The sequence below is a fragment of the Ictidomys tridecemlineatus genome, chromosome 1 (assembly GCF_052094955.1).
Source record: "Ictidomys tridecemlineatus isolate mIctTri1 chromosome 1, mIctTri1.hap1, whole genome shotgun sequence".
Lineage (NCBI taxonomy): Eukaryota > Metazoa > Chordata > Mammalia > Rodentia > Sciuridae > Ictidomys > Ictidomys tridecemlineatus.
Window position 1 is genome coordinate 180,453,627 of NC_135477.1, and position 18,840 is coordinate 180,472,466.

General features: G+C 48.8%; 1 protein-coding gene across 3 annotated transcripts in view; it reads left to right on the forward strand.

The window, feature by feature from the left end:
- Positions 1 to 18,840, forward strand: part of Gabrp (gamma-aminobutyric acid type A receptor subunit pi) — a 22,358-nt gene continuing 3,518 nt past the window's right edge. Inside the window, exons 1-8 of one of the 3 annotated variants that reach the window (XM_078052326.1) lie at positions 1 to 198; positions 4,483 to 4,577; positions 5,006 to 5,124; positions 8,915 to 8,982; positions 9,744 to 9,961; positions 11,776 to 11,858; positions 17,406 to 17,543; positions 18,585 to 18,737. In XM_078052326.1, coding sequence (XP_077908452.1) covers positions 4,525 to 4,577; positions 5,006 to 5,124; positions 8,915 to 8,982; positions 9,744 to 9,961; positions 11,776 to 11,858; positions 17,406 to 17,543; positions 18,585 to 18,737 — 832 coding nt within the window. In that variant the 5' untranslated portion in view covers positions 1 to 198; positions 4,483 to 4,524. Of the gene's footprint in view, positions 199 to 4,482; positions 4,578 to 5,005; positions 5,125 to 6,631; positions 7,902 to 8,914; positions 8,983 to 9,743; positions 9,962 to 11,775; positions 11,859 to 17,405; positions 17,544 to 18,584; positions 18,738 to 18,840 lie in introns of those variants that run through there. The other 2 variants (XM_005334126.5, XM_078052333.1) reach the window with 2 other exon arrangements.

The following is an 18,840-nucleotide window of genomic DNA, read 5'->3' on the forward strand; positions in this document are numbered from 1 at the left end:
CCACCTCCTTCTGCCAAGCTGGTTCGACAGCTCTGCCTTTCCCAGAGCTAGGGCTTCCCCAACAGAGTGGCTGTGATCCCATATCAAGAGTTGGGGCTGAGATGGAGGGAATCCTCGGGACCCAGAAGAGCATGCCCTGCCTGCATACCGTGCCTGGAAGCCCCGAGGCCCTGCCCTAACAGAGCCTCTCACTGCCAGGTAAGGAGCTGCTGGCCTTGGAGGGAGGGAGGGAGAGAGGGAAGGGAGGAAGGAGATCCCAAGGAACCCTCCTGGGACATAGGGATGGAAGGGGCTGGGCCTGGAGTTTGAGCCCTTCCTCTGCCTCCTGACTTCCACAGCATGATCCCTTTTACATGGGGGGAAACTCAGCCTCAGGAGGAAGTAGTACCATCTTGGGACAAGTGACGAGCCAAAATTAGGGCCCCTCCCATCAGCCATGAGCTCCGCAGTTGTTTGCTTCTGTGCTGCCGAGGGCCAGTCCAGCGGGTGCAGGGCACGCCTGGCACCTCTTTGCTTTCTTGGCCCTCCTGGGCAGGATCATGGCACTGATAATGACTGCCCTCACCTCGGCCTGATTCAGGCTCCACTCCTGCTTCCCAGCAAATGCCTGTGTCTGTGCCAAAGTGACGAAGGACAAGGAAACAGTGCCCGAGTGGGAAGGGGGCTGGGTGCAGCCCCTCTGTGCAGCCCAGGTGTGGTGGGAATGGAAACATGCCCAGCGCAGACCCCGCACCATTCCTCGGAGCCAGGCCAGGAAAGGAGCCATCAGCCCCCTGGGTGACCTAGTGTCCTGTGTCTGCCCTGTCCTTCCTGCAGTGGTGCCAAATCAGCTCACACTCTGGGTGGCAGCACTGGGGACATTAGAAAGCACTTGAAGTTTGGGGTCCTCTTTGTCACCGTGGGATTACGGAAGAATCCCATGGAAGAAATGGAAGGGAGAGGAGAGAGGCCATGAGGGTGTAGGGAGCGTTTTTATTCCCATTGGTCAGAGGGGCAAATGGAGGTCATGAGACTCTGGTGTCTGAATCCGAAGCTCCTACCCTCTTCTGCAAGTGGAGATGAGATTTGAGCCAGAGGTGCCCTCAGGGTCGGTAATAGTATATAGGCTGCCTGTCTTCAGGCACCCACTTCGACCTTCTGAATGCCAGGTGCCCTGCTGACTGCAGAAGCCTGGGTGCTTCCAGCCCTAATCTCAGCTGCAGCTGCCCCAGTAACCTTCGGGGACACTGCCCTCTGGTGGCTCAGTGCACCCCACTGGCCTATGTCAAACACGTGGCCTGACCTTCCACTCCACTAGCCATTCACTGCTCAGCTCCTCGATCACACCACATGTGGCACCAGCTGCGCTTGACACTTGGGACATGCAGTGCACAAGGCTCTCCATCCCAGAATGGATTTGGTGTAAGCAGAGTCAAGGGTAATGTGGTCCAGCGTGGGGAACTGGGGGCCCTCCTCCTAGATGCCATGCAAAGAACTGGGACTTGGAAAATATAGATCCAAATCATGGCCATTTGACTGCTTTGTGACCTGAGCTAAATCCCTTCACATGTTTGAGATTCTACCTGTGGATCAGAAGACCATGAGATTCAGATGACCTTAAGAGCCAAACACAGGACCTAGCAGTCCTTTAGAAGGCTTTCCCACCTGTCTTCTCCCATGATAGAATGAAACCCACTGGGAAACCAAACCAGAGTGAGCAGGACAGGATGGGGCACATTACCCCTTGTAGCCTGGGCAAAGTTTCTAAGATTGGAGACTCTGAAGGGGTGGGATTCAGAGGCCCTGAGGATTCTCTTCCGAAAGGTTAGCCCCTGGGAAAGCCCTGTTCACAGGACTCTGAGAGCTGAAGCCTAGGTAGCTCCCCAACTTGTTTGGTCAAGGGCAGTTTCCCGTAGGAGGTAAAACGGAGGAATATCCCAAATGAGCCCATTCAGGCCAGAAGAGGAAGAAGTCGTGGCTACCCAGGGCCAGGGAGAGGCCAAGTTTGACTGGGTTAGAGAGTGAGCCAGGGCCAGGCCCCACTCCCTTGTCCGACATTTAGAGAGCCCCCAACCTTCTCTGTGCCACTGACAAAACTCTCTTTGAGAATCAAAGGACATATCTGAGACTTCCGTCCTGGCACGGTCCCTGATGGGTCCCTTTGTTTGCACGCCAAGATCCCCTGGCGTGGCTCTAGGTGCCTCCCTTCATTGCCTGCATGCCTCTCCCCTCCAAGACTGGCCCTCTGGGGTGCCCCCATGTGTCTGGTTCATTGGGGGAGTGGCCTCAACCTCCAGGACATTGGAAGGCGTGGGAGCCACTTAGTGGACCTCTTAAACTTGATGATCAGGGCCAAGGAAAAGGACCAAGGCATCCTGGAGCAAAGGGGTTAAAGGAACAAAGTATGACTTTGGTCACTAGTGGGTTGGTAATGTGAGGTTTACAGCTGGTATTTCAATGAGCAAGCAGGAACCAGCGGAGGTAGACAGGCTGAGCGCCAAATCACCAGTGCTATTTGGCGCAAAGGTGTTCGTTACTGGCTTTGTAGTGAAAAAACTTGGAAACTGATATTCATGAGCAGAGCGTGTGTTCGTCTGTGTGGTAGAAAGGTGCTGCTGACACTGTCAGAGAGCACATTCAGATCACAGAGCAAAGAGTAAGAGGACTCAGGAGAGCCAGGCAGGTGGTGCACTCCTGTAATCCCTGCAGCTGGGGAGGCTGAGGCAGGAGGATGGTGAGTTCAAAGCCAGCCTCAGCAACCTAGCGTGGCCCTAAGCAACTCAGTGAGACCCTGCCTCTAAATAAAATACAAAAAAAGGGCTGGGGATGTGGCTCAGTGGTTAAGTGCCCCTGAGTTCAATCCCCAATACCAAAAAAAAAGGACCTGGGTGAGCCTGCTTGGACTCAGTTCTGTCCCTCGCTTGCTGCAGAACCTTGTGACATTTCTTATCCTCCCTAAGCCTCAGTTTTCTCCTTTGTCAAATGAAGATGGTAGTAACGGCTTCAAAGAAGCATAAGGATTTTAGAGGCACTCAGCCCAGGCAACGTTCATTAAGTGTTCAATAAATGTCAGCTACTTGAAATGGAAACAAGTAAATAACAAAATGCACATACAATCACCGGATTTCACTTTTCAATTTTTTTCTTTAAGCAGAAACATAGGTACACATAAATAAAACAACTGTTAACAACGTTTGTCTCGGAAGTATGAGAAGCGAGAGACTTATACTTCCTTTGTTTTGCTTTTGCCTTTTAAAGTAGACTTGATGTTTCCTTCTTTTTTTAATGTTTATTTTTTAGTTGTAGTTGACCATAATACCTTTATTTTATTTATTTATTTTTATATGGTGCTGAGGATCGAACCCAGGGCCTTGCACGTGCTACGCCAGCGCTGTGCCACTGAGCCACAATCTCAGCCCTAGACTTGATGTTTCTAGAGCAGATTTAGGTTCACGGTAAAAAAACAAACCCCTCACACACATGTGTCTGCCACTGCCATCGACATCTCACGGCAGAAGGGGACACTTGTTGCAGTCTAGGAACCTACACTGACAGATGGCTGAGTTTCACTTTTAACTTTACTCCTGTCTGTCTTGTTTCTGTTCCTACAATGAGCAGCCTGCTGGCTCTCTAAGCAGCACAATGTTATATCATGAAGGACTGAATCTGGCCTGAAGGTCCAGAATAGCTGGACTCTAGAAAGTGGCCTGGTTTACAGAAGTTATCACGAAGATCAGGGTGAACCAGCCAGGGGCTGCCTGGGAAGATGGCCTGGACCCAAGAACCCCCAAGCCACTGTCACGGCCACCGAGGTCCACCTCATGCTCTCCATGAGAGTAGATCCAAGGGGCCAGTCCCCTGGGCCATGCCTACCCCAAGGTCTCCATGCACACACCAGCTGAATGGCTTCAGAGCTCCCAGAGATCGACCAACTGAGGCTCAGGCCTGTCCTGAAGGAACACAATACAGAGGCACAGTAGCCAGCCTTGCATTCAGAGTCACCTCTGCCACTCCAGTGCACAGTCCTCTCCACAAGCCTCTTCCCATCATAAGACGGGATTCGCCTGCCCACCACACCAGGGGCTGTGAAGATGGCCAACACAGCTGCCTCAGGGCCTGGACTGTAAGATAGATGGGACAGCGCCCGACTGGGTGAGGGCAGACGCAGTCGGGGTGGCAGAACAGGGCCACAGTAAGCATAGCTGTGCAGCTCACAAAATCTGCAGACCAGGACAGCTGGCTGCATTTCCTGGCTCAGGTGAACCATTGTCTAAATAAGGGCTCGGTCTTTATTTGGGTTTGATTTAAAACAATCCTCCAAAATGATGGCAATCCTAGAAGACCCCCCGGGAGCAGGGGCTGCTTAGAAGGCCAGGAGAGAGGGACTGTCAGGAACTGGGAGTCGAGGAACCTCCATGCCTACCCAGCCCAGGAAGGGGAAGCCTGCAGGCAGGGGAGCCTTGGGACGTCTCCCCTCACCTCACCTGTCTGTCTTCCCCCCAGTGATTCCTGCTCGGACTCTGTCTGTGTGGACAGCTCCTCAAGATGAGCTACGGTCTCCAGCTGACCTTCGTGTGTCTGAGCCTCTTGGCTCCAAGGTAAACTGAGCTGCCCCACCGTGGCCTTGGTCTGAACTATGTTGCCAAGGGCCCCATGGTGGGTGGTTGCTGAATTTCCTCCTGCCCTATGGTGAAGCTCACCCTGTTCCTTTCCCCTCCCTCAATCACCAGAACAAGATAACGTCCTGCCACCCATTCTCAGTAGAGGACAAGAGTGTCCTCTACTGAACCCTTGAGCTGTTCAGAACACTCTGAGGGTCCCCAAATTATCTTGACAGTTTGATCTAAGCAAGTGCATCATAAAATGGAGACACTAACTCAACCAGCTGAAAATTAAGAGACTTCTCCTTAGAAAAGTCACTGCCGGGGACTAGACACACCACAGGCGAATTCAAGTTCACGTTGACGCCTATCCGTGTTTACTCATAAGCATGTAGAACGGAGCCCCGCCCCCCTTTCTTTTCCAGGATGTGTGTCCAGGGGAACCAGTTCAACATCGAGGTCAGAAGAAGTGACAAGCTCTCCCTGCCTGGCTTTGAGAACCTCACAGCAGGATATAACAAATTTCTCAGGCCCAACTTTGGTGGTAGGTTATCCTTTGTGACCAGGACAACAGTCCCTGGTGTCCTTCGCCTTCCTGACTTTCCTGTCCCTGCAGAAGCTGTTTATCTGCTTTGAACTGTTCTTCCAATTTGATTTCCCAGGAAATTTTCCTTTCACAGAAAAAAAAAAGCTCTCTCCTCTGAGAAGCCCACTCTGATTTCTCCATGGTCCATCTTTTTTCTTCGCCCCTTGTTTTGAATCATAGCCAAGCGTTGCCCTGTGATACTGTACCTGGCTCAGCTCAGGACAGCAGCCCCTTGAGGAGTCCTGCTCGTACCTCACTCACCCCGACAAAAGCTCTATGCTGGACATACATACAGCAACTTGCCAACTAATATTTGTTGAAAAACGAGGCCAAGGAATGAGGGTAGCTGACTCTACCTCTTCAGAGCTGGGAAGGCCACCAGGGTGTCCTTGATCCAGAGCTGCCCACTGGAGGAGTCTGGGCCTCTGAGACTGGGCCTCCTGGAGACAGGCCACCTTTGTAACCCTCCCTGCTCAGGTCACAGGTCAGCCACAGCCCATGGGAAGCTGGCCTTGGAGCAGGTGCTGATGGACCCCAGAGCACAGCAGGGGCAGCGGCCGATCACAGGCCTCAGGTGGAGGTCCAAGGGGTGCCTGGCCACACAATTAGGATCTGAGCCCCTTATGCCAAGGGGCCTCCAGAGCTAGCTTCTCAGGCCCTGCTGAGCCCTGATGGGCAGGTGGGCCTGAACACCTTGGCCAGGTCCTCAAACGTCTCTCAACGTCTCTCTCCTCCCAAGACTCAAACAATTAAGTCAGGTCACTGTCCTTCTTGTTTCCCTGTCACTGGCCAACAAGATACAGGGTGCTTGGGCAAGGAGGCCGTTCTGAGAACAGGAAGCCTGGGGTGGACCTAGGGGAATGTAAGGCCCTGTCCCACCTGGGGTGAAAATGGGCTCTGGGGTCCTTGGTCAGAGAGGGAAACACAAGTCCTCTCCCCTCCCCTTCTGGCTCCCTACTTCTTAAAGGGACCTACACTCACGGGGCAGCCTGGAATCTCTGTAATGTCCGTGCACCCAGCTTCTAGGACCTGAGGCCCTTAAGAGACAAGAGCTGCACGGGACTGTTCAGGAACTGAGCTGGACAGAGCAAAGGGCTGCCAGCAGGCACTGAGGTAGCTGCTGAGGAGTCGCCACTGACCTCTTTCCTAGGAGGAAGCTGCCCTCTGGTGGCACTGCTCACTCCTGTAACTCCAGGGAGAAAGAGCGAGCTCTGGTCCACTGAAAAGCCAGCTGCAGCAAGGCCTGGACTAGATTGTCCAGGAAGAAACCAAACAAACGCTGGGCAGGACTGGAGCTCTCTGGGCCTCCCCCTCTGCATTCCTCAGGGAGGGCAACTAACCCGCCATCCACTTAAGACAGATGCCAAAATCTTCCCAAGCCCAGCACCCCCACCCCCAGAGGCCTTGTCCTCGTCTGTTTGTGTTTGGTGCTGCTGGAAAGAAGACCTGAGTGAGTCTGGGTAGTTCATAATGAGCAGAAACTGACTGGCTCCCAGTTCTAGAGGCTGAGAAGTCCAGTTCAGCACCGGGCACTGCCTTCCTGCTGCGTCATCACATGGTGGGGGGCAAGAGTGGGACCATCTTGCTGGTCATGATCGCATGAATCCTACCGTCAAGGGTATGATGGATCACCCAATGCTGAATCACGTGTTAAAGGTCCTGCCCCTTAATACTGTTAAAATGGCAATTTATTTTCAACATGAGTTTGGGAAGTGTGCTGGTCGTTTTCCCATCACTGTGACCAAAATACCTGGCAAGAACATCTTAGAGGTAGAAAAGTTTATTTCGAGCCTAGGGATTCAGAGGTTCAGTCCATGGTCGGCCGACTCCATTGCTTTGGGCCGAAGGTGAGGCTGACCATCATGGTAGATGAGCATGTTGGAGAAGCACTGCCCCATTCATGGCAGCCAGGAAGCAGGGAGAGAGAGAGAAGAGGGAAAGGGACGGCAGGACACACCCCTGTGACTCACCTGTTCTTGCCACACCCCACCTGCCGAACGTTACCACCCGGTCAGTCCTTTCAAACTAGAATGGACTGATCACAGCTCTCAGAAGCCAATTACTGCACCTCCAGACATACCTGAATTAACATAGGAGCTTCTAGGGGAGACCTCATATCCAAACCACAACAAGAGGGAACAAACCACAGCAGCACTAGTACCTCTATGTGAACTAGCACAGAAAGGTCTAGCAATTTGCTCAAGGTTGCAAGGCTGTTAAGGGACCAGCATGGGATTCAAACCCTTCTCCCTGACTCCAGGATCCTCTCCTTGATGCTGTGCTTTGCTGTCCAGATGGGGCAGGAAGCCACTCTATACCCCGCCCTTTCAGAAAGCACCTTCCAGGGTCTGCCATCAAAGATCTCTCTTTTCCCACCAAGTATTAACGCTTAAGTATCTTTCAATTGCATTGGTTCTAAAACTCCATTTCCAAACTCCCACCTCCATTCGATGGCTTGGTTTCCTTAGATTAATAATTAAGCTGCTTTGTCTGATTCCTTTGGATGAGCCGTTTTCAAGCTTCTTTTGAATTCCACCTCTCTTCTGCCAGTTAATGCATTGCTACAGTCCCCTGGGGCTCTCCCAGTTATTTATTGCAAGTGAATGCATCTATTAACCTAGTGAGCAAAGGTTCTTTTCTCCTCTCAAATTGGCTAGGATTGGGGAAGAGAGAGGAGGAAAGGGAAATGCCTCTGACGGCAGCTATTATAACATGATGAGCAGGACTCGCAACAGGTAACCGCGTCTGAGCACCTTCTGCAGGTGATGGGCAGGCACTTCACGCACATTCCCTCTTACCGAAACTCAGCAAAGACACTGCCATACTCCCGACCTCATTTAACCCTCTCCATGACCCTAGGATGTCATTAGCATCAGCCCAACTTGCAGGTGACAGCACTACCTCTCGAGAAGATTCGGGAACTTTTCTCAAATCTCAGAGCTGGGATGTGGTGGAGCTGAGAACTCATATGGCTCAGACTCGGGTTTTTTTTCCCACATCTGTGGTCTCAGGAGAAGTAGTCTGGCTTGGCCTGGCCTGGCTCCTGAGACAGTGGCTGGGAGCCTGCAGTCTTGGGAGCTATGAACAGTTCTCTCTGGAGTTGGATTCATCTGCCAGCTCTCCAGAATCGAGGCCTAACAGAGTCTGTGCATAGGACAAAGTGCAGAAGGTTCTGGAACTCTAAGTAGTTTAGGGTTCCTGGAGAGTAGAGGAAGAGGAGAAAGGTATTAGGACATCAGCAGGAGCTGAGCTATGAGGGGGCAAGATGAATGCCATCTGGTGGTAAGTCTAGTTCGATGAAGAGAAGGGAGGACATTGGTCTCCCCCAGACTACCAAGTCTCTGTCACATTCTACATGATTAGTCCCTTGCAAGCAACACAGGAAAAATCCTCCATATGAAAAGTAGCAAATGCTTTATCACTATGCCTTTTAAAGTAATGGAGCAATGTCTCATGTAGTAAGATAACAATTCACTTATGCATATTTTTCATACAAAGGGAAATGCACTATACACAGCGGTTGCTCCTGAGAAGGAGTAAGATAGAAATTAGCCTTGTCATCGTTTAAGATTTTTCAAATTTTTCTAACAAGCAAGTGTTACTTTTGCGATTTTTAATAGTTTTGTTTTTCCAATGCACCCATGCAGAGGGTGGCTGTGTAGTCCAAAGGGGGTGAAATGGATGGGTGGGGGAGAAGGATATATTGTGTGTTTCTACTAAGTTTTTCTGGATTTTTCTCCATTCTTAGGAGAACCAGTTCAGATAGCACTGACTCTGGACATCGCAAGCATCTCTAGTATTTCCGAGAGTAACATGGTAAGCGCCGTTCCCCTCCATTTTACCCAAGGCTCTCTGGCCTCGAGTGTCTTGGGCATGTGCTGTCCAGCTACTCCAAGACAGAAGGGAAGGAAGCACTGCCCTCCTCCACTTGGAATCGCAGAAGCTAGAGAACTAGATCCAGAATCAAGATGGCGGGAAATTGGGAGAACAGGGTTTCTGAGTCTCAGAAAGAAAATGGATTCAAAGGCAGGGGGAAAGAAACCAGTGAGTGAAGAAGGCACTTAGTGAGGGATAAAAATTTGGAAAAAAAGAATAAAAGTGCTGGGGGAAGCCTGGACATCACACAAGTGCTTCAGAGATGGGGACACAGGAAAGCCACCATCTAATGACCGCCTCCATGGGCCCTCTCATCTAAGAGATCACCTGAAAGACTGGGTCCCACTGGGGGAGGTTTGCCAAGAGATCACTGGGCATCCAGGTCCATCTCAGACAACCTAAGCACTTTGCTCACAAAAATCCTTAGCCATTCGATCTTGGGAAATGCAAGGTTTTGGGCCAGGGAGGTCAAGACCCTGGACCGGGACTCCCTGCTGGTAGGAGAGTCATCATCTAGAATTAACAGCACAGTGTCTCCTCTCACTGCTGCAGGTGACACACGACTTCTCCACCCAGGTCTGCGCACTTGCTCTAAGTGGAAGTGGGAGAGTAACACGTGACCCTCGTGATCTGTTCTGGAGGGTTCCCTGCCCCCCCCACCCCATTCACTCACCCATATCCGTGCCCTGCTTCCTCCTCAGGACTACACGGCCACCATATACCTGCGACAGCGCTGGACAGACCCGCGGCTGGTGTTTGAAGGCAACAAGAGCTTCACTCTGGACGCCCGCCTGGTGGAGTTCCTCTGGGTGCCTGACACTTACATCGTGGAGTCCAAGAAGTCTTTCCTCCACGAAGTCACTGTGGGAAACAGACTTATCCGCCTCTTCTCCAATGGCACAGTCCTGTATGCGCTCAGGTGAGCTGGCACTGGGGCTGGGAGGCAAAGCAGCTGGAAGAAGACTCAGATGATCCTAGGCCGTTCTGCCATGCTCCTGCCCTCCTAGAGCCTTCCCCATAACAGTGGGCCCTCTCTCATCCACTCTGGCTCCTCAGCATCCACAGAGCACCTGCTCTGTGCCAAGTCCTGCGCTGGATACGAGGGAGCAGAGCTGGACGGGACACACACAGCTTGTCTTCAAGGACACTGGAAACAGAGGCATCCCTCAGTGCTGGGGCCCAAGGTGGGGAGTAGGTTAGTGGTTTGGGGGTGATGTTAGGAGAGGCTCTCACAAGATTCTGGGCTGAGTCTTCAAGTATGAAGGAAATGACAAGGGCAGAGAGGTGCATGGGACTAGGTGGAACAAGGTTGCTCCAGAAGGTAACAGTGCTGATCTGAGTCATATTTGCACAGAATCAAGGCTCAGTGCCACCAAGCCTCTGTCACCTGCATTCTTGGGCTCTCCATGCGTACTCCCCAACCGCTGAGGCCTAAAATTCCTTCCACCCAATCGCTCATGGAGCCTGAGGGCTAGAACAGGAAAAGAGGTCTCTACATGCTGTAGCGAGGGCTCATCCTGTGCAAACGAGGTACAAGGATCATGCACAGTAGGCTCCCCAAGGCCTGGGGGTGGAGGCCAGGACCAAATATCGAAGACACTGATCTTTAATACAGAGTAAGAGTCTCAAGTTATAAATCAAAGACTGAGCTAGCCATTAACAGGACTTCTGCACACAGCTCAGTGGCCCCGAATTTTGCAAAGACCAATCCAAACCTCAACTCCTCTTTCAAGAAACCTAACTAGACCTCTCTCTTGACCCCAACTCCAATCAACACTGATGTACCCTTCCCTGTGTCCCCACAGCACATGTGTGCTTATCCGTGTGTCTGTCTGCATGACAGCAGCACAATCAGTTTGGGGTAAGGATTACCAACAGTGGGTAATGGTTTGTAGCCTGGCACTGGAGTCATAAAGACTTGTGTACAATCCCTGCTCTGTCCTGGGCAGCTCTGTGGCCATAGGCAAGTTACTTGGCCCTCTGAGCCTCAGGTTCCTTAGCATCAAAATGAGAATAATAGTATTGCCTACCTCCCAGAACTGCTCAAAGGGCCGAATGCATGTAGAGAACTCAGCAAGCCCTGGATGAATGGTCCTTGTTATTCTGTCTCCCTTTAGGGGAGCGTGGGATCCTCAAGGTGGGAACTGCTATGGTGACCTCTGCTTCCTAGAGCACCTCTCACTGTGCTTAATAAATAAGGAAGCCAAGTGAAAATATGTGACTCTTGAAAAAAAAAATCTTGTAGATTGAAATCTCCACCACAAGGGCTTCTCTGACACTGAGCTGACCGTCCCTGGGTGTTGAGCCCTGAGAGCCACTGAGCCCGGTACCTTCCACTCCCTCTGCATCCTGATCCCATCAAGAAGCCAGGAGACCAGGGCTCCAGTTCCAACTCTGCCACTCAGAGCCACCTGAGCCTGAGCAAGCCCTGTGATCACTGTCGTGACCTTGCACAGGTAGACACATTGAAAAACTGAAAGGAAGACATCTTAAACCAGCCAGCCGTGAGTCTGCTCTGTGATATGCTGGCTGGCTGGCCTCTGAGTGGCTAGCCTGCCAACTCCCCCATTCTGGACCCAGCTTCTCTTAGTCTCATGGGTGTTGTTGAACATACAAAGAGCACAGGAAACCTCAAAAATTTGTGGGGATGGGTCTCCACGCCACATGATCCCTGTAGGAGCCCAAGTGAAAGTCCTCGGAACACTCTTCTGAACCCGTTTTTTTCTTTCTTAGAATCACAACGACTGTGGCATGCAACATGGACCTGTCCAAGTACCCCATGGACACGCAGACCTGCAAGCTGCAGCTGGAGAGCTGTGAGTGGCCAGGCCCACAGGCCCCTTTCCTGGGCGACCTGGATCTGGAATTCAGTGTCCCCTACCCAGTGATCCTTCTTTTTCTGGTGTTGATTTCACAATGGATTCAGTCCTTCTGACTATCCTTCCAAACGGATTTAGGTTCTTCTCAAAGAAAAACCTTCTAACATCACATCTTTTGGGGATTATTATTGTGCATTATTATCATTATTATGCATTATTACCAAAGAGACAAAGGAAGGGAATGCTTTAGTGGGATTTATGGTCTAGACCAGGGGCCCCCAAGCCTCCCCCATGTGCCAACTCAGCCCATCACCTCTTCTGTTAACCACGGTTCATGGGGCAGCCCTGCCCACTTATTTATGTGTCACCTGTGGCTGCCATTACACTGTGACAGCAGAGTCAAGTTTTTATGACAGAGACCCAAGGGCCTACAAAGCCACAAATACTGACAGTCTGCCTTGCTGCAGAGCTTCCAAGAGTCCCTAATGAGCAAATTCCAGGTGAAATTCCAAGAAGGAGCAGTAGTATTTCCCAGAATTGGTTAACCACAGAATATGACTCACTTGTTTCATGAGTATCTCTACTTTATAGAAAACATCTTGATAAAAATGGGTCTACACTAACACCTGATAGTTTAACTCTTAACTTTTTATTTATACCATCTATCTGGCTGCTCATCCTCACAGTGTCTGTGGTGCTCGGTGAGTTCCTCTTGAATCCCCCTTGGCCATGATCTTCACCCCCACGCCCCCACTGTCAGTCTACCAAAATTCAATCAACCACGGGTCCCTACAGACACCAATGACAACCTTCTACCAACACCCTTTCCATTTGTCAGCACATAACCCTCTAGTTTCTAGAAAGCCTCAAAAGCTTTCTTTTTTTCTCCTTTTATTTTTTTTTCTGGTGCAAAAGCACTGTGGTCACTAGCAAAACCTCCCTCTTCACTGCAGAGGAAGTAGAGAAGCTAGAGGGAAAGACTCCTGAGAGGATGTAACCAATGTGTGTGACCGTGATGTGCTACTGCCCTGGCCTCCTTGACCAAGAAACTTTTCATACATTCCTGCCACTGGACTAGAAGGTCAACAGGGATTTTGTTCCTGTGGCTCGTTCATGATATAAGCTATATATATTTTCTGAGTATACCATAAAGTGATTTTAAACAGTAATATGAGGATAATGAAAAGCTTTTAATAACTCCTTTCCAGTTTCTCTAGTGCCCATTTATTATCATTATTTTCTCCAAACTGAGTAACCACATGATGCTTATTTTGGATTCCCTAAATCCTGCCAGAATGTGAAACTGGATTAGGACACAATCGTCACACAGGACTCCAATATTCCTCTGCTAGCTCATTTCCATTACTTAGGACGAGGGCCACTGTTTTTCTGTTCCTCTGTGTCCTAAGGAAAATATTTTGACTCTTTCTAATACTTTAGTTCTGCATATTTTCCCACTAAGGTCTCCAGCGAGTCTGGAGTGCTGGTTGAGTTCCACCTGTCAGCCCTCATTTAAATGCCTTTGCTTCTTCCACTCAACGACTAAATGACTTCTGTGCCAGATAGTGAGGTAGATGTTTGCAATACAAAGATGAAATGATGTGCCAGCCTTCAGTCTGTCCTCTCATGGAAAGCAGGACTTAAAATAATTACAGAGACTAGATGGTGACAATAAGAAGTAATGGCACTGTGGAGCCTGGAGGAGTTCGAGGTGTTCTAGAGGAGATATCACTTGAAATCAGACATGAGGGATCTGTTGAAGCTGGCCCAGGGGACGAGGAGTGGGACACAGCGTCTGCCAAGGCACAAGAGCAAGAGGGAACATAGCAGAGGTTAGCAGGGCCAGGTGGGGGCTGTCGTGGCTCTGGCTCGGTGTGTCTGGGGCGTGGTCAGGGCGTGGCCGGGGTGTGGCCAGGGCCTGTCGGGGCGTGGCTGGGGCGTGGCCTGCGGGTAGCGTGCTTGCCTAGCACATTCAAGGCCCTGGGTTCTAACCCTAGCGTTGAAAAAAAGGATCAACATGCAAAACAATCCGTTAATATTTATCACACAACTGCTTCCAACTTTTAAAAGAACTTACTTGCTATATGTAAAGTTTAACATAACAATGCTAGCTAAACGGGCATCTAAATTGCAACCTGGGGATTTGCTTATGATGAGGAATGGAGATTTACTCTTAAGTGATGTGTGTCAAATGAATTCCCTGGCACTGTTAAACAATCTCCATTGTTAATAAGCCACTCTAAAGTGCTCACCAAACTTGTCACCTGCGAGGGAAAGAGTACCTCAGATAGGACTTGTTAAGGCAGCTAAGCCTGTCTTGTGGTGTGGAGGGGACTGTGGACAGGCTCTGGAGATAAATGGACCCTCTGTACCTAAGGACACAGTGGGCGGCATCAGGAAAGTCCACCCATGGTGAGGTAGAAGCCATTTTTCAAAAGTAGACATTTAATTAAAGACTCAGATTAATTATCTTATTGATTAAATGCATGGAGAATCTTCCTGAAGCAATGCAGCTGTTTGGTAGCAGAATAAAACTTGGGGTTATCAAAAGAGAACTCATCTGAGTCCCACATGAAACAAGTAATTGCCCTGCATGTGTCGTGGCTGGGCTCATCTCAAATCCCAGGAGCAATATTCCGCTGGAAACTTCACATTCTGTTTGCACAAATACTGTCCCCAGTGAGCAGGGGAAGCTTTCGATGCATGTTTATTAAGCAGTTATCTGTGTACAGAACCCTCACTCAGGGTTTTTGCTACATGCCATCACCAAAAATGAATTGATACCATCCCACAATTCACCATAGTCACCCAGGGACAGGGGTGTATGTGTGTGTGTGTGTGTGTGTGTGTGTGTGTGTGTGTGTGTGTGTGTTAATGTAACAATTGTGCTTTTACTAGTTGCAAAAGTAAAGTGTCCAAGTAGGAAACTGCACTCTTGGGTTTTTACAGATTCTTTAGTTCTTTGGGATCCCAACCAATTTGGACAGCTCACTTCAGTGCCAAAGTGAACTTTGGATGCTTCCAAAGGAAAGCCCACAGACAATTTTTACCTGAAAATCTTTAAAGAGCTGGTTCATTATGGAGGAGGAGACCACCCCTACTAGACATTGGTTACCAGAAGCAGATTCTTTTCAAAATATTTGTCCCAGCACTAACTCCATATTTCCTAGCAGCCTTTGAAAATGAAGGCAATGGCTGGGCATGTGGCACACGATGCCTGTAACCCCAGCAGCTTGTATGCTGAGGCAGGAGGAGTGCAAGTGCAGCCACTTAGGCCCTAAGCAACTTAGCAACACCCTATCTCAAAATTAAAAAAAAAATGTGTAAAAAGGCTGGGGACATCACTCACTGGTTAAACTCCCTTGGGCTCAATCCCTGGCACCAAAAAAGAAAAAGAAAAGAAAATGAAGGCAATATATTGTGTGCATGTACAAACATGTTTCAACAAATCCCATCACTATGTGCAACTGTAATGCACCAATAAAAATGTGGGGAAAATAAAGGTGATATATTTTTGTGTTTAAGATCATAGGTACTGGAATCCCTGGACTTTTCCCATCCATAGCCATTTGGCTTTGGGTAATGAAACTCTTTGGACCTCAGTTTACTTATCAGTGAAGTGAGAAAGTAATAGTGTCTGGCTCAGTGAGTTGGTTTTCAATAGATTATATATATATTGTAGTTGGACACAACTCCTTTATTTTATTTATTTATTTTTATATGGTACTGAAATTGAACCCAGCACCTCGAATGTGCTAGGCGAGTGCTCTATTTCTGAGCCACAACCCCAGCCACTTCAATAGGTTTATTACGGTATAATTTACATACCTAAAGTTTACAGTTGTTAAGTATAGAATTCCACAGTTTTAGTAAAATTACCAAGTTGTGTGACCATTGCCATATTGCATTCCCCCGACCCCTTGGCTTATCTGCAATCACTCCTCCTTCCACCACCAGCTCCCAGGCACCATGAATCTACTTTCTCTCTGTATGAATTTGTCTTTTCTGAATATTTCATATAAATGGAAATCAATATAATATATGCTCTTTTGCATTTGGTTTTTTTTCCACTTAGCAGAACAGTTTTGAGGTTCATAGGTGACACAGTGTGTTATTAGCACTTCATTCTTTTTCATTGCCAGGTAATGTTCCTTTGTATGGAGATGTACGTGTATACGTATCACAGTTAATTTATTTATTCATCAGTCGACAAACATTTGTCTATTGTGGGTAATACTGCTCTGAACAGTTGTGTGCTAGTGTTTGTATAAATAAGATTTTATTTCTCTTGACCGGATACCTTGGTGTGAAATATGGGTCAAATGGTAAAAACATATTTAAGTTTTCAAGAAACTGCCAAACCTTTTTCCAAAGTGGTTATACCATTTTACATTCCCACCAGTGCAGTTCCAATTTCTCTATGTCCTCACTTTGTTATCTGTCTTCTTTATTGTAGTTACTCTAATGAGTATGAAGTAGCATCTTATTGTGGTTTTGATTTGCATTTTCCTAATGACCTATAATGTTGGGTATTTTTTGTGTGCTTATTAATCATTCAGATATATTTCCAAAGAGATATTTCGAGGATTAAATGAGATGATAATGTTATAAGGCACTTAGTAATGTTTACTAAATTAAATGACATATTATAATTACCATCATTATCATCCAAGGGCTTTGAGATGAAACTTTCCTAAAGTTCAATGCAGGCTTTATTTCTTGCTTCTTTGTTATCAGGAGAAAGTTAGGCAACCCCTCTGAATCTGAGAGCTTTTATGTATAAATTGGGCAAAACATTATAGCTCCTTAATTCTGAGACAGAATACTTATTGAATGATACATAATACTTATTGAAGAGACACAGAAATGACTACAAGTTTGTGAGAACATTAGAGACCAAGTGGGTCCAGGATTACAATTATTGGCTAAGTTAATAAAACTGCTTTGAGATTATCAAACTCACTTGGTGACAAGCATCACTGAAGTGGCTGGCTGCAGGATTCTTGTTCCGGTTTTCGCATTTCCACCAATGCGATATGAAAGACCAGTTCTGAAGTCTCTGAAGACCCATCGGCACTTAGATTGGCCTGGGAAGCAGTGCAGCACAGGCCTCTGGGTGTTGGTGGGTATGGTATTTCAGTGAGGAAGGAGGCCGCTGCTTACTGGGGATTGGAGCCAGGGGCCCTCGGCCACAGAGCTACATCCTCAGCCCTTTTTATTTTTCATTTTGAGACACAGTCTTGCTAAGTTGCATAGGGCCTTGCTAAGTTGCTGAGGCTGGCCTCTGAAGGAGGCCATATCTAAGGCTCATCATCCAGGTTTAGACCCTGCTTACCATAGGACCAGTTCTCAATGGATGGCGCATGTCCTAGTAGGTGACGTCACTCTGAGCAGGCACTGCTGTGGCAAGTGAGAGGTCTTGCCTGGAATCATCCTTGGGCCCACTACCATCAGGATGGAGCCCAAACTGTTTCTGTGTCATAGCATTTTCCAGACCAGTTCTGTCGGTACCCTTGCACTGACCAGGGCTCTGTTTATTGGCAGGGGGCTATGATGGAAATGACGTGGAGTTCTCCTGGCTGAGAGGGAACGATTCCGTGCGAGGGCTGGAAAACCTGCGACTTGCTCAGTACACCATTCAACGCTACTTCACCTTAGTCACCAGGTCCCAGCAGGAGACAGGTAACTCGTGTGACAAATCATACAAAATAAAAATAACCGAACAGAAGTGGCTTGTTGCACTCTGAGTCAGAAGTCTCCTCTCTTCTCCACTTGACTCCTTCAGGGTCCAGAAACCCCTCAGAGGGGCAGAAGGGGTGGAGGGCGGAGGGTCTGCACCTATTCCTCGCACAGGACTGAAACGGATTTTCTCAAAGACGGGGTTTGATTATGAGCATCTGCTACTTTCTCATCACTTGCTCATTAGCTAATTTATGGTAGAATTTTAAATTTAGGATTTACCTTGGGGTGGCAGGAACTTGAGCTGTCCCCTCAGCTCTCCTGTTTTCTCCCTACTCTAGTCTGAGCCAGACTTCTGTTCCCGGGGCACAACCTCTCCACTCTTCCCCAGCCCAGCACCGGCCACTGCTGCCCTGTCGGCTGCAATGACCTTCCCTTCACAGAAGCACCTGCTTCTCCAACCCGCGGCACATGCTGTATGCCCCAAGTCCCTCTCTCCTGCTCAGAATTCCATCAGCAATAGCACTCATTGCTCGTATCCCCCACGTCTAGGGTGTGATAGTTTCCTAAAGTACATAAATCCAGGATACCTCTGACACATCAAAAAATCAAATGCCATTGAATGGGTCTATTAGGTCTACCCAGTGGGAATATTGAGAAATGGACAGTCTCAGGTAACCTCGAGGAGGTGATTACCAAACAACTACTTTGTAAGCACAGAACTGAAAGATGCAGGGTTTGCATGCTGGGGGCTCACAGTCTAGAGAGGAGATGTCAAGGGCACCGGGGGTCACAACAGTGTAGGAGTCAGATGACAGAGAAAAGCCCAAGTGGAACTTGCAATGCACAGTGCCAGCAGCCCTGGGAGTCACACTCCATGCAAAAATACCCAGGTGTTGTGGGGACCATGGCAGTTCGACATGAACCAGGCTTTGGTGAATAACTGGGGGCTTCATGTGAATATAGTTCAGTCAACCGTCCCGTGGGGACTCTGCTCTGCCATGTGAGCAGACACGATTTCTTGTCTCTTATTGACCCCGTCAGGAAATTACACCCGGTTGGTCTTGCAATTTGAGCTGCGGAGGAATGTCCTGTACTTCATTCTGGAAACCTATGTTCCCTCCACTTTCCTGGTGGTGCTGTCCTGGGTTTCATTTTGGATCTCCCTGGATTCTGTCCCTGCAAGAACCTGCATCGGTAAGTTTCTAAGAACTGGGTCACCACGTACGTTTTTTCCCCCTTCCATCACTGTCCTCATTGGTATTCCCAGGGCAATCCAACAGCTAGCTTCTTGAGAGTC